The sequence below is a fragment of the Eschrichtius robustus genome, chromosome 10, assembly GCF_028021215.1.
Source record: "Eschrichtius robustus isolate mEscRob2 chromosome 10, mEscRob2.pri, whole genome shotgun sequence".
Lineage (NCBI taxonomy): Eukaryota > Metazoa > Chordata > Mammalia > Artiodactyla > Eschrichtiidae > Eschrichtius > Eschrichtius robustus.
The window spans coordinates 37,416,678-37,443,667 of NC_090833.1; the positions used below are offsets into that span (position 1 = coordinate 37,416,678).

General features: G+C 38.0%; 1 protein-coding gene across 2 annotated transcripts in view; it reads right to left on the reverse strand.

The window, feature by feature from the left end:
• The window catches only part of UNC13B (unc-13 homolog B), a 233,920-nt gene that overhangs the window by 97,989 nt on the left and 108,941 nt on the right, over positions 1-26,990 (reverse strand). For both annotated transcript variants that reach the window (XM_068551975.1, XM_068551974.1), the window contains one exon: positions 10,863-11,097. In XM_068551975.1, the coding sequence (XP_068408076.1) occupies positions 10,863-11,097 (235 nt within the window). The remainder of the gene's footprint in view (positions 1-10,862; positions 11,098-26,990) is intronic.

Sequence of the window (26,990 nt, forward strand, 5' to 3'; positions counted from 1 at the left end):
TCCAAAGGTAGCTTCTTTCCACAAATTTTCGGGAGGTACTGATTCTTCAGTATCTCTGGAACCACCATTTTGAAGCAATGCAGTAGCTGGAATAGATGATTCTTGTTTGTATGTCTCTGGTTTGGGACTTTTAAAAAGTCCAAATAACTCACCTTTGAGAGGCTGAGATGATGTACCAGAAGAAAAAGAGAAAAAGGAGTTTTTCTTTGGAGGTTTAGGAGAAGAGAAAAGTCCAGAGAAAGTTTTAGGAGGTTCAATTAAGGACCCAGAGAAAGATTTCACTTTGGTCACAAACCCTGAAAGCATTTCTACTGAACAGTCCAACATTGATTTGTCTTCCACTTTATCTGCATCTTGACTCTGGAGGTGCCCTGTAAATCCTGGCTCCACAGAGGAAGAAGCTGGCTCCAGGATCTGTGTTAAGACCTCATCAGGGGCCTTTTCTAATGGCAAGTTCAGTGGGTCACTAGTAAATCTTTCACTTTGGTGGTAGGTAGTACATGTGTCAAAATGGTTAACCTTTTCAACCAAATGGCTATCATGTGAAAAAGAGCTGGCTGGTGAGTCACTCAGAAAGGTTTCCTGTATGAAAGCCTCTTCTTCATGGGGAGATACCTCAAGGGTCTCTGGACCAATGAGCAGTGTTTCAGACTGTGCCTGAAATTGTTGCGAATGAGGAACAATGTCTTTTTGTGACTGACTTACCTGGAAATCTTTTAAAGATGTCCCTGGTCCATTACTGGAACCTAGTTTTCCTGGATAGTCGTTTTCTACATTGAGCTCATCTGCAAGGGAGGTAACCTTAGTGGTGTTGCTAATGGAAACACAAGGAGCCATTTGCTGTTCATGAACTACCTCCTGGACTATGCTACCTCTATTGTCATTAGAACCTTCTCTAGTCATTGTATCACTCATGCCTACAAAAACACTTGGCTTCTTACAGGGCTGGGAAGTCACTGGAGCATCAGCTGAAAGGCTGTGTTTTTCCCCAGGAGTCTGCTGCTTTTCATCCAAAAAGGACAAGTTGAAGAAACTGAAAGAGCTATTACGAGAGGCATTCTTCTTGCTGCCTGAGTTAGCAGTGGAAAAAACGGAAGGAAGTGTGAATAGCCCTTCTCCTTGAGATGTGGTTCTTGGTAGAGAAATAGAGGCTCTGTTCTCAGATTTTTCGGATCCAGTCAGGAAAGAAAATATACTCTTTCTGGTTGGTAATTCTGGTTGGGATGGAGATGTTGTGGCAGTTGAAAAACTCTGGTCTTTGTCAGAAAAATGATCTTGTTCATTTGAATTTCTTCTGCTCAGAATATCTGATGATATTTTATCACTTCTTGGAACTTCTGTCACTGTAGACACACCACTAGTCTCTACTGAAGAATCTCTGGAGGATTCTTTGAGACATCCTGTTGAGAAAGATGAATTTGGTGACTGGTGGAGTTGGTGGTCTCTGGAGGGTGCCTCTTCGTCAGTCAAATGATCACCCTGGATCTCCCTGATTGATGGTTCCTTTAGCTCACTGTCATCAATAGTAGTCTGCTTGTTCAGATTTCTAACTCGAACCTTCCCTTTAGAAGAAACTGGTGCAGCAGGAAAGTTTCCAACATCCTGTTTAGTTAGATGTGCAGGATTAGGACTTGACTTGACCTCATCCTTATTAGTCATTGAAGAAACAGACATATTTTCAGTTGTCTGTTTAGGAGATACATTGGTTTTAAAGAAATCCCCAAGGGAATCAAAAACATTTGAAACACCAGGAGATTCATTCTTTTCCTGAGATGATATCTTTCTATTTTTATCACCATTCTTTTCTAAATTTGGTGATCCTTCTTTATTCACCTGGGTTTTAAAGAAGTTCAAAAATCCAGATGCCTGTTTCTCGTTTGCTACTGAACTTACTGAAGAGTCTTCTCCCTGACCAAAGAGTTTCAGTGCACTTTTATATAATGTTCTCTCAGACTCTTTGGAAGACTGGTCCTGAGGAGGCTCACAATTCTTGTATTCATCCCTACTAAACTGTGATACAAGAGGAATTGAAACAGAATCAGCTGTAATCACCTTGTCATCTTCTATATCTGATTGAGCCTGAGAAGTTGTTTGGTTTACCTGGAAAACAGATTTTAACAAATTTTGTTTTTTCACATGAATGCTTTTATTTAAAGGGAATTCTTTCTTCATATTTTTCGTAAATTCTGGTCGCTGAACACTGGATACCATTTGTCTCTCTGAATCCTTCTTGAGAAGACTTTCTTCCTCATTTTGGGAGTTACTCTCTAGTTGCTTACTCAAGATTAATGACTGAAGACCATCATTTGTGATCTCTGCTAAGTTTGACTGCTGATCTATTTTCTGCATGGCTGAAGACTCTAAGGATTCATTCTTATCAAAATTCAAAGTACTTCCAGTTGAAGCACCCAAAGCAGAAAATGACGAAGTCACTTTGTTCAATGATGACATCTCTCCTCTTTGCTGTGGGATGTTAGTCTTATTTTCAGGATGAACCAAAGAGGCAGCTTCTTCAGAAGACTGGATCCACTGGAAATTGGAAAGGTTAACTGATGAATCCTTCACTAGAGTCTGATTCTTATCTCCCTTTATAATTTGATATTTATTTAAGACATGATTACCAATCGTTTGGGGCTGATTTCTGAGATCCAATGTACACTCAAAGTCTTCAGAACCACCCAGCCTTTCTTTAAAAGATACAAAATCTCCTTTTGACTTTTGAGGAGTATAGCCTGAAAAATCTAATGGTTGATCCCTTTGGCCATAACTTGACTTTTCAAGTACTTGTGAAAACATTCCTAAATTTAGATACATTGGTCCCTCACTTCTTGGCAAAGCTACAGATAAATCAAGAGGGTCATCAATTGGTTCCTCTTCAACATACCACAGTAATTCGTCTTCCCTGTCAAGTACTTTAAAACTGTAAGCAGGAATAGTGCTATCATCTAATGTAATACTTGATAGATCATTTGTCTGTAAGTCACAATTCAAATACTCTTCATAAGAACAATCAGGTATAAATAAATATGCATACTGCCCAGTAGAATCAGTAAGGAAAGAATAGATATATTGACCATCGTGGAACATAAAATATCCATAATCTCCATCCTCCGATGGCCACCACACTCCATTTTCAAGACATGACAACCATTCCTGGTATTCATAACCAACACTTGAATAAACAAAGTTTTCATCCATTCTTAATGAGTCTAGATCAACTACGGGGCATGTACTCTTCTCATAACCTGAAGAACAACTTAAGTCAATGGGCAATTCTTCTAGTGAATTCTTAGTCTCATTAATTGGAAGATAACAAGAATTTCCATATAATGAGTTAGCTGCCCACATATCACCTCTCAATAAGTAATCTTCATTAAATGCTAACTGGTTGAATGATTCATGTGGTAAGTCACACCAAATGACACTGTTTAGATTTGTTCTCCACTCCAAGATATTTGCATTTTGATCTTTTTGGCAAAAATTTATTGCTGGATTTTCTGAGTCAGGCCACAAGAAAACATCGGCTGATGGAAATGTATTTTGATTCAACATATAATAAACTGGCTGAAGTTTTCTGGAATTTTTAGAGAAATCTTTTATATCAGAATCCCATTCATAAGAGAAAGGATTGTTCATCTCTTCAAAAGCCTGACAGTGGTTTGATTGCCTAAGAATGTTAGTATTTAGCATAGGTGAATTTAACTTGTTAGAATTTTCATGTAGTTTTGCCTCAAGAGCGTGGTGTGGTGTCTGCCTCTTAGCCAAAGATTTCTCTAATAGGTCCTGCTGAGCAGTTGGAGTGCAGTGAAGTACACTGTTCTCAGAAGAGGGGAAATTCTTTTCACATTGCTGGTTTTTCCGTGTAGGAGGGCAATAATGGTTATCAACCCAAGCATCAGATAATGGTATGTTTTCTTTAGGTAAAGATAAGCAGCTTTTTATGAAGCCAGAAGTTTCCTGTTTTTCATGGTTCCTCTGATTCTCAAAAGTCACACATGAAGTAACAGGGATCTCATCCAAGGATAAATGCTGTTTTCCATTCAAACCCTTTAGGTCACCTAAAGACATGGACTTTGCTTCATCTGGTTTACAATTAGTCATACTGTTATTTGATATCAAATTAAATATTCCAGAGAATAAGCTCAGTGTATTATTCCTGTGAGGAGAGTCATCTTTCTTCACATTTAATTCTTGTTGACTAGACAAGTTTTCAAGAGAAGAAAACCTGTTAAACAGGCCAGAAAGGAGGCCTCCTTGGGTTCTTTTCTTGGAAGCTTTATCTACAAGTTTGTCATCACTCATTTCATCAACCAAGGTGGGTTTCAAAATGGTGGAAGTAAACGCTAATGAAGAGTCTGGTACTGTTGAGGATGTCACTTGTGTAAAATTCTTACTTTCTCCTAAAGAATCTGAAGGTATATGCTCTTTGGACACAACTCCAGGAATGTTTAAGGTATCTCTTTCACAGTTCTCTATTGCTGTGTGGTCACTTGAGTGTAATTCCTCTATACTCCCAAATTTCCCAAGATCATTATTAATATTTGGAGCCGAATCAGACTTTATTTTATTAAGTGTGACATCTTCAGGAGTATTTATGTGGTCACTCTTATTAGATGTCTTTATATCACCAAATTTCCCTAGATTACTATGAATATTTGGAACTGAACTAGATTTTATTGAACTAAGTTTGGCATTTGCATGGCAGTTTCTTTGGATCTCTTCATCAGTGGTTACTGCTGAGCCATGAAAACTCTGGTCATTGACAGTTTTATGGCTGTCAGTGAAAGAAAATTTAAACAAAGGGAACATGCTTCCTTTCTCTCTTACATCCTGCTGCTTTTCAGAATGACTAAGAACTTTGAAAAATGGAATATCTAATTTTCCACTAAAGGAAAAGGAATGCCCACATTTCTTAGGGCCCCTTTCCCATCCATCTTCCTCCAACTGGTGAATTTTCATAGAGTCTGACAAAGTCTCCTTTGAATAGGTCTCAGGAGAAGTGAGCAAAAACTGGCTAAAGGATTTTCTGAGTGGCTCAAGGAAATCATCGTCATCAGTAATTTTGTCCCCCTCTAATGGCTTTGAAGATGGTTCTTTATTTGCAGTTCTGCTGCCAGCTACACAATGATGTCTTAAAGTATCTTTGGCACATATTTTTGGTTGATCTGATAACACAGACAGATCTGTACAGGGTTCTCTTTCCAACGGCCTCACAACATCATCTTTCTTACTTGCAGAATGAGCTAAGTTAGAATGTTCAATGGCTGCTTGGGAAGACAACAAATCCTCACTTAGGGGCATTTGGTAGTGAGGAGTTTCTCTATCACTCCTATCTAAAGTGACAATGCTACTGTCATTGCCAAGGGTATCTTCCCTTTGATTTGACTCCGAACCACACGCAACAAAGTTTTCCTTTCTTGCTGGCTTGCTCTGGTCATCATCTTTTCTGGTTTCATCCTTTTCCAAAAAGATTTTTAATGGATTTAGCATGCTGCAAACAGACTTTATAACTGAACTCTGACTCTGTGAAGCAGAGTCCCTTCCAATAGTTTCTGTTGGATCCTGAAAGTTTAAACTTCCAGTTTTACTGTCCATGTGCTCATTTTCAGAGGTTTTGTCATGTTTGCCAACGTCCTTATTGTCAACTGTTTGAGAAGATAATGGAGATGGAGATTGTATGGAAAGATCCTTCTCTGATACTGACTTGGCTCTGGGTCTAGATGGCAAATTAATCGCCTCTGTTTGATTAAGAGTTTCTGTTTTCTCTGGAACTAAATAAACCAGCTTTTCCACAGAGGTTGTTAGATGCTTTGTGCCTGAACCCACCTTTTCTGTGAGTGAACTGAATAAAGAACCAACAGCACATTTTACTCCATTCAGCTCAGGGAAAGAGATGGCTTTGTCCTTGTCATTCTTGACAATGTTTAAAGATGGTATTTGATCCCCTGGCATTTTCTGTTCTGCATTATTAACAGTACTATTGTGTTTAAGTGTTTTTTTAGTTTTTGAAAGGGAGCCAAATCTATTAATCTTCTCTTCCTTCTCTGCTAAATATTCTGACACTGTTTCTACCAAACACTGAAGCTCACCCATTGTATCAATATAGTCCTCCTTGGGCTCCTCAATAGAGGAAGGGGTCATCTCTTCCATGGGGCACCCAGACAGATTTCCAAGTGTGTCTGTAGCACAATTCATCCTTTGTGATGCGAATGCAGGATTTGCTCCATAATATTCTTCTGGAAAACCTCCAATACGATGGACATTGGATGGATGACATATTGGTGACAGTAAATCTTCCTGCTTATCAGAAACGGGGGAACCCAGAAGTTCATCAGAAGTACTGCTGGCAGAATCTTCAAGAATATCTAATGGAGTGAAATTAGTGACATGCTGGTTTAAGCCAGATGACTTTTCACAGTTCTTAAAACAACCAGGAAGATCATAATCATGACTTTCCAAGTTAGTGGTCCACATGCCACTCTTAACCACAAATCCATTTTTGTAGGGACGCAAAACTGGGTAATTTTGTTCCTTCTTCTCAACGTGGCAAAGGTCACAATTTTCAGTGTTAGGATATGTACTTTTCAAGTTAGTCTTAGTTCCTGATTTATCATCATATTGGCTTTTTTCACTGTCTTCAAAATGACTATATAAGGGTGTCTTTTTCCTTCTCCTATCTATTGTATCATATTTCTGAGGATATCTAGAGAAAGTAGATGTTTCAAACTTAAGGTCATAATGAAAGGCAGTAGAGAATTCTGTCTCTTGGCTTTGAGATGGTATCTTTTTCCAATTCTTATACTTTGGTTGTATTTGTTGGCTGTAATATTTATCAGTTTTTGAAAGAGTTCTCACTTCTTTTACCTCTGAGTCCTTTAAGTTTATGTTACTGTTTTCTAGAGCCTCTTGTGACATTTTCCCCTCTATCTCCTCATATATACCTTCTTGCTCTTCATAGTCAACATCAGAGAAATATGAAATAATCCTAATTTTGTCATTTTGAACGTGCAAGCCTTGTCTGATGTAAAGAGATAAAAATGGAGGAATAGTAAGGCAAGAAAAAAAGGAAAAACAGGGAAAAGGAAGAAAAATTATAAGATTTAGTACATATTCAATGAGAAAACTAAAATTAATAAAACTATCAATTTGATAAAAACCATTCAGACTGAAAAGACAAGATAAGGAAATCCACATGTCCTTAAATCAGTATTATAGCAATGTAGTCAAAAAGTTTTTCCACATTAGAAAAAGAATACCTATAACAACTTTAAAATACTTCACTTGCTACCATTAACTATTTAGGATCCTTCTGTTTTCTAAGAAAGAAAGAAACAAACAAACAAAATGAACACATTCCATCAATATTTAGAATATATTTACAATGCCAAAGTTTAGAACTGTTATATATTTCATGAAAATATATCAAGGGATTTCAAGAAATCTAAATTTGTTGATGAATTTGGATCTGAAAAGCCGCCAAGCTGTTAACTTGCTGAAGGTTGTATTTTAGGCAGTACAGCCAAGAATATAGTCAAACATACTACTTTTAAAAAGAAAAATATGTATAAAATATAATAATAATCTTTGACTACCATAAGTCAAACCCTGTTAGAGTACCACAAAGAGAAAATTATTTAAAGCATCATAATTTGTCGTTTGTGAAATCTAAAGGCTATGTGTATTGAGGATCACAGTGAAATGAAAATCTTTCCCTATACTGATTACAGAATCAGAAGCTACACGCCCAACTTAAGTCAGTGAATACAGAAGACAGCCAACCTTACTTTCACTGAAGTTAGAGACTGCCTATTTCCTGGGTACTGAGGTGCGGGTGGAGAGAGGGCCTGCAGACTCGGAGCTTGTCGGCTCAATGTGTTCTTTTATAGATCTAACAGCCATTAGCATTTATTTAGGAAACAGAAACAACATCAAAGTGGTCACGTCAAGAGTGAGACTAATATTCTTTTGACCCCTCTCAACACTAGAGATACTCTGGCTCTTTAATAGCTAACAAAGTCCAACAGTATTGTCAAACCTCAAACTATATATTTTTATACAATATACGTGTATTTCCCATTATTCTGGTTTAATATATATATATATATTAAACATGCAGTTTCATCACTCTCAGACATCCTCAAAAATTCAAACTAAACTAACTCCATCCTGGAAGAAGTCTTTATCGTTCCAACTTAAATCAGTAGATAGCCATGGCTGTAGTAACTGAAACTATTTATTTTTACACTTCTAATTTATTGGAAGGTACTACGAACATGTTTGTTCCCTCAAAGATTTTAAATTCTTCCTAAAAAGCTCTAACTTAAGGTCTTAGACTACTTCCAAGAACTTAGTATTTACAGAAATAGAAGTTTAAAAAGCAAACTAGTGATATAATTTCTTCAAAAATTTTTAAAGAAAAATCATTTCAAAAATTTAAGTTAAAAATGACTATAATACAACTTTACTTAAAAATCATGTTAACTTTTCCTCTGCTGGAGATGATAAAATATTTACTCTTTAACCTCATTTCATATACTGATACAGAAAACTAATCAGATTTATATGTGATCAATTAAAGAAAAATTTTAGGAAAAAAATTTGCAACTTGAAGTACATCACTAATGCTCCTCCAAGTGTTACTTTTTACAGCAGTGATAACAGGGTAATGATCAGGTAAACTACATATTCTTCTGGACAACTGCAGTCATTTAGGTTGATGTGCCATTATTATTGCTAGCCTGCACATTGAATGCTTACAAATACAGAGGGGAAAGAGGGCCAAAAGAATTTTTTTTTGCTATTATGTTTTTTTCTTAAAGACAATATAAACAACTAAAACCAAATGAATAAAATATGCAAATATGCAATCAATAAACCAGCAAGAAGTAGGGACCAACTTCAGTAGGATTCCTGCGACATTTCTTTTTAGATTCAAATTATGAAGAGTAAGAATTCTGCATGATGGTTGATATACGAAAAAATTTCACTGAAAATACTCTCAGAGATGATAGTAAACTGAGTCAGGATGTTGTCTAGCAGGTATATGACCATCTGAGGTTCAGGATAAATATTCACCAGTTTGGTATGGTGGGCAAAAAAATGAGATCATCCTATAGCATGGTCAATTTAAGCAACCAAAAGTATGAGCTAACTTGGAATGGTTTTTTAAAAAACTAACCTCCAACCAGTAAAATATTGATTCAGCCAAGGATCATCAATGGATGCTAAAATCAATGGATAAAAGGTTGTTGGAGAAACAGAATACTGACACAATCTCAGGTATCATCCCAGAGATCCTTAATTACAAAAAGAAAGGTAACTTTACATTGGAGAAATCTGGTATGTATACCAGATTAACCAAGAGATCAAACCAAACGTTAACAGTAATGAGACAAGGTAAAATGTGACTGCTGAGGCACTGTGAAGGAAACATCTATGTAGTGTTTTTGCCAAAAATGTTTAACCTGATTCTAAACATGAAAAAACAATCAGATCAAACCAAATTAAGAGGCATTCTCAAAACTGGTTGGGACTCTTCAAAAAATGTTAGTGCCTCAAAAGACAAAAAAGAATAAAAAAAAAAAGTATGGGAATTTTGTTAGGTTATAGGAGACTACAGAAACAGGGAAATCACATGTAATGTACCATAATCCTTAATTGGATCCTGCATCAAAAAGGAAAAAATATATATAAAGAACATTATTGGGACAACTGGAAAAATTTAAATATGGTCTATATGTTAAATAATATAATTGTATTGTCAAATTTCTTGAGTGTGATCATAATATTAAGGTTATGTAAGAGAAAGTCCTCTTTCTTAGGAGTTACATGCTGAAGTACCTCCTGGTAAAGTAACATGGTATCTGCAACTTACTTTCAAATGGTTCAGAAAAAAAAAATGTATGTGTGGGACTTCCCTGGAGGTCCAGTGGTTAGGACTCTGTGCTTTCACTGCTGAGGGCCCAGGTTCAAGCCCTGGTTGGGGAACTAAGATCCCACAAGCTATGTGATGCAGCCAAAAAAAAGAAAATATGTGTGTATATAAACATATATTAGAGAGAATGAGATAAAGTAAATGTAACAGAATGTTAATACAACTGGTAAATCTAGGCAACATGAATATGTGTGTTCATTGTACTGTTTCTCTAAATTTTAAGTCTGATTTTTTTTAAAGTTGGGGGAAGAGTAGGGAGCATATATGTATGTATTTCCTTTTATACTCATAAATATATGATGATGGTCTACGGAAGGGTAATAAGAAACAAGGGTGGTAAGAGAACTAGGAGACAGGAAGGTGATTTAGTAGAGGAGGACAACAGGTGTGGGTGGGAAATTCTTTGCTGTACACTACATAGCACACCTTCACATATTTTTACATGTAAATGTTTTATGTATTTAAGAAATTAATAAAAAGGTTTTTTTTTTTTTACGTTCCAGCAAAAGTACTGAATCTGCTATAGTGAGATCATATTGGTTTTCTTCTGAAGTTCCCAGGGAAGTATTTAGGTAGGAAGAATTATCCAAGCATGTAACATCTGTGATTTTCTTTTTTTAATCTTGGTGAAAGGTGTATCAAAATCACTGGGCTGAGCAGAGAGGTGAGCAGGTTTTTTTCAGCCATCCACCCCAAGTGGGCCTGCCCTCACCTGATGATCATAAAGAAAATTCTTACTGATGGATATGCATAAATGTGAACATATGGAAGAGGAAAAAAAAAGAATCTACATAAAATGGCTGCAGGTTGATCCACCATACTGCTATATTTCCTGTCACCTCAGGTTAAGGTACCCAAATCCTTGATGTCAGTTGCATCCTGGGACCTGCATACTAGGAAGAGAAAGTGCTTTGTTCTCAATACCCACCTGAGGGCCCGCCGCTCTGGATAATCGAGGTCATAACTTTGCACAGAGTCATTGCAAGAGTCCCGGGAACTGCCCTGAAGCAGCAGCTGCTGTGGCAATCGCACAGGCACAGGGAATTGGTGCACAGAAGCATTGGGCTGGGAAGTCGTATGGTAAAGAGGTGGGATGCTACTGCTGGCCTCACTGCGATAGTCACTATCTCGGTCATCAACGGCACTATCAGGATCTTCAAAAGCTGTGGAATAAGCACAGTCAGTCAAAGCAACCCAGCTTTATTTAGTTCTTCAGAATTTTTTTCTGCTTCTAACTTAGGTAGCCACAAGCCTGGACCTTGAGAACAAGAGCAAGCTGAGCTGCACATGAGCCCAGTGACCTCAAGTCATGCAAAAAACTGTCTCAATATCCACAAGTCTCTCTCCTTAACGAATGAGATAAGACACTTGGTTTAATTTTAGTGCTGATTCTTAGAGGAGTTCCAAGTTCCATTTTCCCAATGCAGAATTCTCTGGAATTCTGCTTCTCTAAACTCTCATAACCCTAGTAAAAATCTGCTTTTAAATGTCTTAAATAGATTCTGGCCCTGTACTATTATCAAAATGGGGCAAAAGGGGGAGAAACAGTTTTTCCATCTCTTAGAAAAGAGAAATTTTTGTTTAAAGTTAGCATGGTGTTTTCAGACTTTAAAAACACATGGTTGAATCAAATAAGCAGGTCCACCATCAGAAGCTGGTCCAAGAAATCAGGAAGGTCAAAGCCAAGACTTAGAAGTCAAGTTAAAAGTTCTAGATGCAGCTGAGAACAGCAGCAGTCTTACTGTCTTGCTGCAACATTGGGTTTTTCTAATAATTTCTGTCGAGCACCCACACCCTGGGCTCAGAATTCCCATCCCAAGCCTGGGCTGAAGAAGAGGAAAACACGTGCACTGTCAATGGGGTCTTACTGACAATGCAGCCTAGTTTATCTAACAGCAGTGACTACAATTTCATAGAATTATTTCTGCTTTTCAGGCCAGCACCTGACAAGCTACAGTTTTTTCTTGATGTTAGCTAAAATGACCACAGTTACAAATCCTGCTCCAAGCAAAAGTAAAAATATGCAATACTGTGCTTGGAAAGGGAGTTCAACCTAATAGTGCGTTGTAGTTTATTTTATATAGAAGCCATTTCTGATACCATATCCATATGTGTATAATTAATAAGGTCCCATATGTTCTTTCTTGCCAAGTTTCTATTAGGCTCACAATAAGGAAAAGGAACATTCACCATCCAAAGTGGAGATACTTTTAGCAGATGATGGACTCCTCATATTAGGAATTAAAAAAAAATCTTGGTAGCAATGTGGACAGTGGAAGCCTCCTAATGACCATAAAATTAGGCTTTTACAAGTAGGAGGTAAGAACATATATTGACACAGTGGAAACAGAAAAGAGTTAATGAACCAGAGAAAAAAATCCAGACAGAAATGATAAAACCTGGGGACAAATGGAAGGTAATCCCTATTACCTTGACCCCTTGGCTTCTACATCAGACAACTTGGTAGATAATCCCACTAAAAGAGACAGGGAACACACAACACGTGGGTTCCAGACAACACTTGGGGTCACAGCTGGGAGTAGGGGTAAGAAGATCTTTCGAGCTTTGCCCACTTGAGTTTAAGGCAACATGTGAACATGAGAAAAGAAGAGGAGAATGATCAGAACTCCAGCGGAAAAAAATCAGTATGAGAAAGAGACTAAGCTTCAAATGGTCAGGAACAATACCAATCAAACATAGGGGATGCAAAGCATTCTAATTACAAAGCACTCTGATCACACATTAGGAAAGAGAGACTTTGGAGGTACTGATTTTAGACCTTGTTGCATTTGCTGTTCTGAAGACAAGAAAGGATCAAGGGACAAAAACCAGTATGCCATCCAGACTTAATTCTTTCTGAACTCACGGAAGGAGTAAGTGTGAAGAAGTCAGTGCTGGATTATTCATGCATACAGATGAGGGGGCAGAGGCAACAAAAGAGACAAAGCCAAAAGTCTATTTAAACTCTGGCAGGAGAATATGCTATTAGTTTATAATCCAGAGAACCAAGATTTAGTCTCCAAAGAAGCAGCAGTGATAGACAATCCTATTGCTTATGAGTCCAGGAGAGGGTAGCTCAGCCAGAGGTAGGAGCCCAGGATCCAGAGCCAGAAACTACCTGGATAGACCCTTAGTTTCTCACTGCATCTGACCTTAATAATACTCTGCTTTATTCTGTTAAGCTAAGGGGAGGAATATTCCAAAACATTCCTAAAGGCTGACACATTTCCACACTGAAGGAATAAAGGGCAAATACTAAGAAATAAAGTGTCGGGACTTCCCTGGTGGTGCAGTGGTTGAGAATACGCCTGCTAATGCAGGGGACATGGGTTTGAGCCCTGGTCCGGGAAGATCCCACATGCCTCGGAGCAAATAAGCCCGTGCGCCACAACTACTGAGCCTGTGCTCTAGAGCCCGCGAGCCACAACTACTGAGCCTGTGTGCCACAACTGCTGAAGCCCGTGAGCCTAGAGCCCATGCTCCACAACAAGAGAAGCCACCGCAATGAGGGGCCTGCGCACTGCAGCGAAGAAGCCCCCGCTGGCCGCAACTAGAGAAAGCCAGCGTGCAGCAACAAAGACCCAACGCAGCCAAAAATAAATAAATAAAAATAAATAAATTTATTTTAAAAAAAAGAAACAAAGTGTCTGTGGAAAGAAGAGGCCAGGAGTAGAAGAAAAGAGAGTATGAAAAGTAGGAGGGGACAGGAAAAAGGAAATACAAGGAAGTGAGGTGAGACAAAGGACAGGAGCAGAAAAAGGGTAGGTCAAGGGCAACAGCCAGCTTTTCTCCCCCTATACCATCCCCAGTTTCCTTATAAAGTAAATCTCCTAGCACCACCAAAGCTGATTAGAAACTAAAGAGGCAAATTAAGGAAAAGCCTTGAATGAAAGAATTGTACTTTCAGTGTAGCAGCAACAATCTCTTACTGGCTCTACACTCTACCCCACAGTAGTATTTCACCTAGAACAGAAAACTTCTGGCTTCACTGAGAAAGAGAGACTGAGTACAGGTTTGGTTACTCAGCTTAAGGCGGACTTGTGAGCTAGTTTGAGGGCAAAATTTGAAAAGTCCCTTGAAATTAAAAGGCTGGGAAAATTTACTCATTCAAATATTTATTGAGCGCCTACCAGTGAAGGCCAAACAACACAGAAGACTCAGCATATAGAGTCAGTCTAATAGGAGAGAGAAAATATGGATACAAATACAAGGACGTATCTATCATGAGAACAGTACTAACCAAATGCTGTATGAGTTGACGGTTAGGTCATTTCCTGTTAGGGTGAACAGGGAAATCATTATGGAAGATACGACTCTGAAAGACTGTAGGGTTTTCAATAGGTGAAGATGGGGGCGGGGGAATACTTTCTAGAATCTGGACAAAAGCAATGGCATGAGTAAAGGCCTGATGGTGGAAAGGCTATATATATTTTGGCAAAACATTCTGTAGCTCATTTAGCAGGTACATAAAAGGACATGGAAGGGAATGAGAGAAAATAAACCTGGAAGAGCAGGATGGGGAAAGTAATTTAATCTGGGGCAAACATGGGCCCCAGGCAGAAAGCAGGCACTCAAACAAAACAGAATGAAATACTGAACAACAAGGCTCTCTAGTATGTGGTGCCCCTGGATTAAGTCCCCATCTTTAAATACAGAATACAGGGAGAATTTTATCAGAGAAGGAAAGAGAATTCAAACCTTTTTTTTTTTTCATGGCTTACTTTTTTCTATTTGAAAACCTTAAGTTATCTGAGCTCTCTTAGGCTGCCTTTGAGTAGTTTCCTGGTGCAAATACCCAGCATTCAGATGATAGAAAGTACATACCCCATGAGAAATTCTAGTGACAGGACAAAATTTGGCCTCTCTTAGCATCTAATACCTAATCATTGGGACTCAATCAACCCACCCACCTCCCCTGTCAGATAGGTAACACAGCCAGTAATGTCAGCCTAGGGCTGTGAATCTTGTTGGAAAGAACTAGATGCCCACTCTCTAAGGTCAAAGTTGAACAAAGCTGGGCTTCAGCCTAGCTGGACTGCTCCAAGGAAAGTCAAACCACGTCCTCAGCCTCTTGTTCACGTCACAAAACCAATGACCTCTCCTGGAATGAACCTTCTCCTTCTAGTCACTGCACTCCTTAGCTAAGAGACCAAAAGAGAGAGTTTCCTCCAAAAGGTGGCTGATGGTACTACTTGTCTCTGGGGAAGAAAAATCAGGAGATCCTGTCAGGATTATAACTGAAACTTTGGTTTGAAATGAAATTTCTCTCCCTCTCTCTCTCTCTCTCTCTCTCTCTCTCACACACACACACACACACACACACACACACACACACACACACACACACACACACACACACACAGAGTCTTCAGGAAACCAGCCTGAAAGGATATAACTTTCCACTGCAGGTAACTGTCTCCTGAGATTCAAGTAGGGGAAGAGGAGGGAATGGAATTATATATGCTTATATGCATGAATATCCAGCTTCATAGTCAGAGGGAGTATGTTAAAGGGTATGATCAAGAAAATTATAAGGTATTCAAATTCTTACGTACTCTGTTGGTCTCCCCAGCCCAAATAGGTCCAGTGACCTAAGAAAACCGCAAGTGGTAGCAAAGAAGAAGAGTGATAGAGACAATTTTAGGACAAATTCAAAGAACATTTTCCATCCCACCAATTATTATATACCTTACCTTACTTGAGCCTACCCTACTTGTATTCCATTTATTTTTCATAACATGTAGAGGGCATCTGCCTTCTACCAAGCATAAGACAAATCTACAAAGTACTCTTGCTCTCTGCAATTCACTATATAGAGAATAACAAAAAACTACTGCTTCCGGGGACTTCCCTGGCAGTCCAGTGGTTAAGACTCTGCACTTCCAATGCACGGGGCACGGGTTCGATCCCTGGTTGGGGAACTAAGATCCCACATGGCGCATGGCGCAGCCAAAAAATTAAAAAATAAATTTAAAAAAAACCTACTGCTTCCATACTCTTTTAAACCTCCTTCTGGCTGAGGTCTCTCTTAGAACAACATCACTGAGGAGCTAATATACCGTTCCATATTCAAAATGAGAAAAATTTAATCAGCTTCTAAGAAACCCTTCCTTATCTCTATGTTCACCAAACCTGAATCTACTACAGTATATCCATGAGAAGCTCAGACCTGGTTACAGTGGGAAAGTGAGTGATTCCCTTACCCAAGAGCGATGACATCCAATTTTGCTGCTCTCTATTGAAAGCTAAAAGGCCAAAGAATGGGCTTCCCTGGTGGCGCAGTGGTTAAGAATCCGCCTGCTAATGCAGGGGACACACGTTCGAGCCCTGGTCCGGTAAGATCCCACATGCCACAGAGCAACTAAGCCCATGCACCACAACTATTGAGCCTGCGCTCTAGAGCCCGCGAGCCACAACTACTGAAGCCCACGTGCCTAGAGGCCGTGCTCCATAACAAGAGAAGCCACCGCAATGAGAAGCCCGCGCACCACAACGAAGAGTAGCCCCAGCTCTCTGCAACCAGAGAAAGCCTGCGCACAGCAACGAAGACCCAATGCAGCCAAAACTTAATTAATTAATTAATTAATTAATTGTAAAAAAAGAATCAAAAAATTAAATTAAATTTTAAAATTAAAAAAAGCCAAAGAATGGTATTAATCTCTAGTCTTCCAATATGTAATAAAACACTGTAGCCCAATATGTAATAAAACACTGTAGCGGGGACTTCCCTGGTGGCGCAGTGGTTAAGAATCCGCCTGCCAATGCAGGGGGTACGGGTTCGAGCCCTGGTCCGGGAAGGTCCCACATGCCGTGGAGCAACTAAGCCCGTGCGCCACAACTACTGAGCTTGTGCTCTAGAGCCCGCAAGCCACAACTACTGAGCCCACGTGCCACAACTACTGAAGCTCGCGCACCTAGAACCTGTGCTCTGCAATAAGAGAAGCCACCTCAATGAGAAGCCCGCACACCATAACAAATAGCCCCTGCTCAATGCAACTAGAGAAAGCCCACACGCAGCAAAGAAGACACAATGCAGCCCAAAAAAAAAAAAAAAAAAAAACCACTGTAGCCTGTTGGGTGCTCAGAGATAGCCACTTTTTTCTGAATTGCCTATAAATTTTTTAAATAAAATCCATGAAAACACAGAAGCTTTGACAGAAGAAAACTGAAAACAATTCCTACTCATTTTTCAAGATTAAAAAATTCAATATTAATTAAATTTAAATCCTATCCCACAGCCGAACTGAATTTGAGGCAACTAATGTGACAAGGAAATCACTAAAAATGGGCCTTTATCCCAAGAAACAAGGAATAATGTGGCTTCATAGTTAAGAATATGGATATTGAAATCAAAGCTAAGTTCCTCTGGCTCTGCCATGTACTAGCTATAAGATCTTGAAAAGGTTATTATAGATGTTTCCTCATCTGTAATTTGAGAATGATAATGAGTCTCATTGGTTTCTGTAAGGATTACAAGAGAAAATCCATGTAAAGTACTTAGCACAGGTCCCCAGAAAATAGTAAGCAATTTGCATTTCTTGTTGTTTTGTCATGTTGCCAGATCTCTGCTTGCCTTATAGGTTCCTAACAAATAGGTAGCAGGAAGATCAGCACACTCCAACAGTTGTAATGTCAGCTGAGGGATCAACAACGTCTGGGTTAAAAAGTCCTCAGAGTTCTGAGGGTGCAGCTACCTTAATTAAATGTTTGCCATAAGACGCAAAATTCTGGAAGCACTGAATGATGCCAACACAGGCTGGTTTCACTACCTGAGTTAACTCCCAATCCTGGGGAAATGGGATTACAAATCAGTCACAGGCTGTTTAACTACACAGGGAGAGTTTTCTTCCTATGTACTTACATTTTTCCTACCACCTATGTCTCTTTCTTCTCATGTTAGTTTAGTGTGCAATTTTTAAATTTTTAATAATTTATTTAACTTTCTAACCATGGAGTGGAGGACAAAAATTCTCCTAGGCTATAGTACAGTTGCCATAGCAACCATGAGAGGGTAATTACCTTGTTTCTTTTTAAAAGAAAACTGAAAAATAATCACATAGAACTTCAGAATACACCTATCAAGCTAGATGGCTTCAGGCAAGTGACAATGCTGCGTCTCACTGAAACTCTGGGCCCAAAGAGTGCTCTCTTTGCATTACACAGCCTCATTCTTGAACGCCCAACAGCACTGCATAGCAGTTTCTTGTACATAGTAGGTGTTCAATAAATATCTCTTGTATGAATAAATCAAACGAATAATCTGATCCCATGTACTGGGCCCATCCCTAAACCATGAAAATAACAACAGTTATGCTCTCTGACTAACTAGTTCCCTATTCTCACTCCAGCCTGGTACCACTGTAAGAGAAATAACACCAGTTTAATTAAGCCAAGTTTCCTTCCTCACCCCAAAAAAGCACTAAAACATCTCACTAGTCAGTAGAACAATTACTGTGGATAGTTAGGTTTTGCTAGGCATAAGAACCAAGAAAGAAGGGCGGAAATGTTCCAGGAAAAGAAATTATACATTCAAAGGCCCATTCAGTGAACTGAAAATAGTTCCAGCATATCTGAATGAGAAGCTGTAGGGTTATGGAAGAACCTGATCAAAGTGAGTCTTAAGTATATGTATGTTTAGAAATTTAGTAATGTTAGGAGTTTGTAATTATCTGGAGGATGATACAGAGCTATCACAGCTTTTAAGCAGGGGAGAGACAGGATCAGATTTGTCATTTTAGAAAGAGAATGGTGGTACAGTGTGGCCACTGGTTGGTACAGTAGGTAGACTGAAGACGTGTCAGGGAGGCTAGTAAGAGGCTATTGCACTGACCTAATGATGGCTTGAACTAGGGAAGTAGCAGAGGGAGCAGAGAAAAGTAGATACATTCATAAGATACGTTGGAGGTAAAGTCAATAGGGTTTGATAAGTAACTGAATGTGGAAAGTGAGGAAAATAAAGCCTAGATAATATTGCCCAGGTTTTTAGCTTGAGCTACTGGGTGGATATGACATCATTCATTAAAAGAAATACAAAAGAGGGGAAGGTTGAAAGAGGTGATGATGAATTTAATGTTAGATGTATTTATCGGCTTTGTGGTATCTATGAGACATCTCAAATGACTATGTCTGGTAGATAGCTGGATATATGAGTAAAGATATGTGGAGCAGAAGACTTGGATGTTTTCAGAACACAAGCTCCCATGAGGACAGGAATTTTTCTTCTTTGTTCCTTGCTATATCCTTAGTGCCTAAACAGTGCCTGGTACAAAGCAGAATCTCAACAAATATTTGTAACTGAATAGATAAAAATTAAATAAAAACAATGAGGTAGAGAGTATAGGATAAGAAAAAGACTGTATATAGGAGAAGGGGGGAAGCTACAGAACAGCCACATTTGAAAAGCAGACAGACAAAAAAAAAAAAGAACTGACAATATAGTGTTGGTGAGGCTATGGAGCGTCTAGAACTCTCATACGTGGCTGGCAAGAATGCAAGGTGGTAGACCTCTTTGGAAAATAATCTGGGCATTTCTTATGAAGTTATACACACACCATACAATCCAGCAATCCCCTTCCTATATATTTACCCAAGAGAAATAAAAACATGTTCATACAAAATCCTATATACAAATGTTTACAGTTGCTTAATTCATATTCACTAAAAATTGGAAACAGAAGTATCCTTCAACTGATGAATAGGTAAACAAACCGTGGTACATCCATACAGTAGAGTACTACTCAGGAATAAAAAGGAATAAACTAGTGACACACGTAGATGAGTCCCAAATGCATTATGATAAGTGAAACAAGCCAGACTCCAAGCTACATACTATATAATTCCACTTATATGACTTTCTAGAAAAGGCAAAACTTAGGGACAGAAAACAGATTAGTGGTTGTCACAGGCCAAGAATGGGAGAGGTTGACTACAAAGGGTTGAAGGGAATTTTTAGGGTTGATGGAGCTGCTCTATATCTTGACTGTGGTTATGGTTACATGACTGTATGTGTTTGACAAAATTCATAGGACTGTACACTAAAAGGGAGAATTTTACTATATGTAAATTATACATTAATAAATCTGACTTTTAAAAAAAGGAAGAGTCCACAAAGGAGCCTGCAAAGAAGCTGGAGAGGAAGAAAACCATGGCATTGTGGTCCCTGAAGTCAGGAAAACAGGTTTCAAGGAAGGAGTGAGTGGTTAACAAGTAGCAGTGCTACAGAGCAGTCAAAATAAAACTGAGAAAGTCCTACTGAATTTAGAAACAAAAAAGTTACTCGTCATTTTTATGACAAATTTTAATGAATGAAAGCTAGAGCATAGTCTGTTCAGAAGCAAATGGAAGCACACGCAGTGGAAAAAGGAGATATCAAGACATTCTACAATTCATGCAGTAAAACGTTCAACGTAAGCAAGGTGGAGGGTACTGCTTATCACAGGACATCAAAAAGGTAGTAAGCAGAGAAAAGACACTGGCCAAACGAGTTGCAGAAAAACCTCCAAGTACATTAAGAGCGTATTAGAAAACCAGTAACATTCTCAAACTGGGCATTCACACATATCAAATGACTGTCAAACTGGCAATTTTAATGAACAGGCTAATGTTTCCCACCTCCCTGGAGCTTCAAACCTCTTCAAGCTCACATACTTAACAAATGAATAACCAATTACCCTCTAGCTCAGTGTCACCTGATGCTAAGAGAAAGGCTGTCTAGAAAACTAGAGCCTCTACTGGCAATGACATTTTATTTACAATGTTATCAGCTCTCTTCAGATATATTAGCATACCAAGTATACGACAAGTCCAAAACCACGGAACTCTGGACACTTCAAAACTAACACTTCAAAACTATTCCTAAAATTCCTCTCTACTTTATCTCCCATGTCCACTCTGTCAACAAGCTTAGTAATTAAGTCCATTTAAGTCTCCTTCCTACTGTCCCTTCCTCATAGGTTTTACTCTCCTTATCAAAGAACTTATTACCTCATGCCTGAATTATTACAGATTTTTGACTGGACTTAAGACCTTCTAATCTCTGTCCCATTCAATCTACTTAGCAGACTGCAACAAGACGAATTTTCCTAAATCCAGCTTCTAATCACATCATTACCCTTTTAACAACTTACAACTCTTTATAAAAGAGTATATTTATCTCCCTGGCTTTCAAACCCCTCTATAATCTGATATCAAATAAATATCAAACCTCACTGTTAGCCAGTCCTGCAAAACAAAGTTTTTGTTATGACAAACAGATTGTCATAGTTCCTATGCTTGCCATACTCAGAAGATGGAGAGACAAATGAGCCCAATTTCTCCTATCTGTCCCCCAACTTCTGAAGCTGGAATATCCTTCACTTCTATTCCTTCTTGGTGTAATGGAAATGGTATGAGCTTTGGAACCAAATAAACCTAAATTCAAAGCCATCTCTTACTAGCTGTGTAACCTTTGGCTGGTTAACTTCTCTACACTTCTCTTCATCATCTATAAAGAGTAATACCACTTACCTCTCAGATTTGCATAAGTATTGAAAAATCACATATATAGCATTTAATTACCATGTGCTAGACAAATGGTAATTACTCAATAAATATTCCTTTTCCTCCCTTACATAATTGGAATTCATTCTTAAGTTCCACCTAAACAACTCTCCTTAAACAATGCGCAACGACTCTAGTACAGTATCTCTGTTAACAATCAAAATAAGAACCATCTGTCTATTTCTTAAAAAGTTAAACATACACCAACCCATATGATCCAGCCATTCCACTCCTAGGTATTTAACCAAGAGAAGTGAAAACACATGATCATGTGAATGTTCATATTAATTATAATAACTGGAAAAAACCCAAATGCCTATCAACAAGTGATTGGATAAACAAAACGTGGTATACCCATATAATAGAACACTACTCAATAAAAAGAAACAAATTACTGATACACTCAACAAAATGGAAGAATCTCAAATCCTTCTGCTGAGTGAAGGAAGCTAGACGCAAAGGACTGCATGCTATATGTTTCTATTTTATATAAAACTCTAGGAAACCAAATTTAATCTATAGTGATAGAAAGCCTATCAGTGGTTGCCTGAAGCCAGGGGTTGGGAGAAGGATGAATTGCAAAGAGCATAAGGAAATGTTTAGAGAGAATGGAAATGTTCTGTATTTTGATCATGGTGGTAGTTTCACTGGTATACACATCTATCAAAACCAATCAAAATGTACACTTCAAATGGGTGAATCTTTTGCATGTACATTATATCTCAACAAAGTTGATTTTTTAAAAACACCTGCCTTAGAATTTGATTCATTTTATTGCTTGCCTTAGTCCTATGCATCCCATCCCTAGCCTAGGTTGTAAGTTCCCTGAGTATACTCCCTTTATGGTCCTTCCAATGCTCAGCACAGAAATCCTATACTGAAGGAGTTAACAACTGAATAAATGCAGGTTCTTCTTAATCTTAGAAAGCAGTGTCTTTAAATTTTAAGAAGAATTACTTGAGCCTCTTGTTTAAAATGCAGTTTCCTAGACCATACTCCCATAGATTCTAATTCAAAATGCCTGGAGTGGCTCGGGCATCTACATTTGTTGTTGTTGTATCTGCCTTTTCAATAAGCAACTAATGCCAAATGATTCTTGAATTACATTTTGAAAAACACAGCTACAGGATTTGCTATATGAAAAAAGCCAGTCTCTTAGACAGAAGCATAGTGCTCCTGCGCTGATGGAGGGAGGAGACAGCCAGATGAGCTATCCTACTGAGCTTGGAGACCAGCTCACTGCGATCATACAGGGAAACAAAACAATTCTGGCAGGTCCAGGACCCAATGAAAAATGAATCCTCTTTCCAGTAAGGCAAAGGTTCTGCACTTATCCCTGTTGACTAGGCTACAGCAACACAGGCTTCTTCTGCCTATTTCATCCTGTTTCTAGTGGAAAATGTAAGAAATCAGAAATAGTCACATTAAAAAAATAAGGTCCATAAGTATCAAACAAACCCCCCCCAAACAACTATTACATCACCAATTAATAGTCCAGTGCTGGTCAGTTTTTCTATGACAATGAAATGACAGGAGATTTGAGCCCTAGACTTGAAGTGAACAGCCATCTGTCTAGAATAGCAGTGACAGGACTCACCTATCAATTACTAAATTGTAGTAATTACCAGGTAGCTCACAAAGGACAATAAAGTCAAACATTAGAAATTATTCCCTTCCTTTTTTGAGACAGTAGATTTATTTCCATGGAAAACAGTAAAGAACCTATAATTAAGAAAAGTACTTCAAACCTGACATAGGGGAATAACAAAAAGAAACTATTGACCAAACTTCCTTGTGAATATAGATAAAAAAATCCAAAATAAAATACAAGCAAATCAAACATAGCATTATATCAAAAGAATACTTTTAAAAAATACTTTTACCATAATCAAGTAAATTAAAGGAAGGCAAAATGATTTATTAATAGAAATTGATTAATGCATTCATCGTTGTTTGTAAGTCAAAGGGAAATACCCATGAATAACTAGGTAAGTACTATTAAGGCATTTTGAAATGTTCAACATCCATTCATTTTTAATATGAAAGCTCTACTGAGTTATAAAATGCAGAAAAGTACACAAATGATAAGCATACTGCTCAATGAATATGTGAACAAACTCAAGTAACCAGCACGCAGATCAAGAAACAGTATTACAGCACCCCCAGCAGACCTCTTGCTACCCTTTTTCAGCCAACTTGCTACTTCCCTCACTTCCTCCAAGTCTTTACTCAAAAGTCATCTCACTGTAGCTTGTATACTAACCACCTTATTTAAAATTATAATTCAATTTCAGTTCTAGCATTCCCAATTGCTTTTCACCATCTACTCTTTTATTGGTCCACTCTCTAACATCCTGTATAATTATTATGTTTATTGTCTACCTCCTGCCACCCAGGATCTTTGTCTTTTTGCTTCCTGATATATCCTAAGCACCTAAAACAAAAGCTGGAATGTGCCCAAAATTCTCTGTAGAAGAAAAGGACTCAGCGATACAGGGACACGGGGAGGGGAGGGTGAAAGGGCAGTATGGCTGGATGTGAGAAAAGGAGTATCAACACCAGGAACATAAACAGGTACAATCTTTCTAGTGTATGATTTGGCAATATCTAACAAAATTTTAAATGTGCATATTCCTTAACTCAGTAATTCCACTTAACAGAAATGCATTAATTCAACTAATTTTACTGAGCAAAGTTACTGGGGATACACAGATAAGCATTTTCCCTACTCATGAAATTTATGGTCTAGAGAAGAAAATAAATATTAATCAAATAATCATACATACCGAGTAAGTGATGTAGGAAAGGTAAATACATAGATGTACTAAAAGAATATATAATATGGGAGGAGGGATCCATTTGCACATTTACAAAATCGAGGAAGTTACTATCATAAAGTCGGAATAGTAGTTATTTTTACAGAGGAGGAGACTGTGATTGGGAAGAGGCATGTGGAGGGCTTTCTGGGGTGCCTAGCAAAGGTCTATTTTTTGCCTTATATTAATTCATTAAAATAAACATTTGTTTTATGAGGTTTATATATTTATATATATTCATTCTACAATTAGATTTTTTTAATGCATCAAGCAAACTGCTCACCATCACTACAACCACCCACCACCTGATTGCTTCATTCTCCTGCATAAAGTCTTCAAAGGTTCCCCATTGTCTTCAAGATAAAATACAAACAGCTTGCTATGGCACTCAAACCCTTCCTGACATGAGCACTCTGTGCCTCTCTAGCCTCATCTCTAACCCCTTCCCCACTCATATCTCCTGCCTTCAAGCCATCCAGAACTTAACATACTTAAGTGATGCTTTTTCATCTTAGTGTCCTAGTACCATAAACTCTTTTCTCCTTTCCTTGACTGACTCTGACTCATCTTTTAAAGCTCAGTTTATTTTGGAGTTTTGCAAGGAGGGGAGAATGGATAGGTAGACCACAGGAGAATTCTAGGTTAATGAAACTATTCTGTATGATACTATTGGGGTGGATTTGTGTCATTACGCATTCATCAAAATCCATACAATATGTAGGGATGTAATGCACAACATGATAAATATAATTAACACCACTGTATGTTATATATGAAAGTTGTTAAGAGTAAATCCTAAGTTCTCGTCACAAAAATTTTTTTCTTTTATTTTGTATTTATACAAAATGATGGACATTCACAAAACTTATTGTGATAATCATTTCAGGATGTATGTAAGTCAAATCATTACACTGTACACCTTAAACTTATACAGTGCTGTATGTCAATTATATCTTAATAAAATGGGAAGAAAAAAAGAGAAAAACCCCATAGAATGTATAACACAAAGAGTGAACCATAATGAAACATATGGACTTTGATTTTAAACTTTTTTTTTCAATTTATATATCATTTTCTCTAGGAAGCTATTCCTAACCATCCCAAATTTGGATTAAGTTTTCTTCCCCTATACTCCTCTACCATTTACTTATCACACGGTACTAGCTACATGTTTCTTCCTCTCTGGACTTGAGCTCCTTGAGATCAAGGACTTTTAATCTCTATACCCCCAATGCCTAGCATGATTCTTGGCATGAGGAAGAGGTGTCCAATAACTGTTTGTGTAATTAACAAGTCTATCAATTGTTGATGTCTACCATAATTCTGTCAATCATGTTTTATCAATCAAACTCATTTCTTACCACTTTGTACCAATAAAATCTATAATAAGAAGCCATAAGATGACCATGCTTTTATGGGAATAACAGTCACTCATATATATATATATATATATATATATATACACAACACACACTATGCTCAGATTAGGTACTTAAATGTTATAATCAAATAAAACTTTGATACATTAACCTGACATTTTTAACATGCAAAATTGTGTAACATAGTAATTGAACAGAAATGATAATGAATTGATGTAATGACTGCAATTAGCCACATCAAATTCTTTCTGGAAGATGGCAGGATATAAATAAATAAGTGAGTCAGAAGACTACAATTAACATTATTTTTAACAGCCAAACCATATTGTATAGTCTCTCTTTTCTTTGTTAGTTTGCCAGCACCTATAATTAGCATCAGTATCAACTGCTCCCACCAATACCACATGTACAATGTATAACTCATCACCCACTCTTACTGACAGAAGTCCTAGACCCACTGCACTGCCCTACTACTAAAATAAGACTCCCTACACTCTAAGGAGGCCATAACTAGTATATTTTCCTGTCTGAGAGTCCAAGTCCTGGACGAGACATACCAGAAGATGTGGATTAATACTTTACTCCCACTACCCAGGAAAGAGTAGTTCTAGCCAGGAAGAGGTTCCTTGGCCAAGAGCGAGAGAGTGGAGTGGATTACCTTTTGAATTCTCCTTTCATACTTCTCATTTATCCTACTATGAATATCTTTCTTTTCAATTGGTACATTCTGATTAGCTTCTTCAAAAGTCATTTCTAAACTCATCTCTCTGGAAAGCCTTCCTGAACAAACTACATGCCATTCTTAACCATTTGCTTCTTTGCCTCCTTAACACTTCCCTCTCTATTTCCAAGGTATTACTACTGAAAACAAACTGAAAGGAATTGCCCAAAATTAAAATATAAGCAGAAACACAAGTTGATAAACCAGAGAAGGAAATTTGAACAGGACACCAAACAAAGAGAAGGGACCAGTTATCAAGAGCCAAAATAGGAAGTCAGGAAATAAAAGGCCCAAGATGGTAGAGGAAGAAAAGACAGGCTAAGCAGGCAAGCAGGAAGGAGATTCTGAGTGAATCACAGCACAGGAACTGTTGCTTGTGGCTCTCTGCAACAAGATTAGTAGGAAGGCTGGCTATAACTAAAGGCCAGGGAGGAGAAAGCACTCTCATACTTTGCTAGTGGGGGTGAAAATAGTACAGCTTCTAGAGAGGACTATTTTATAGTATCTTCCAAAATGTTAAATGCATTGTTAAATGTAAAATGCTTTGACCCAGTAATCTCACTACTAGCTATTCATCCAATATGTATACATGTATGAAATCA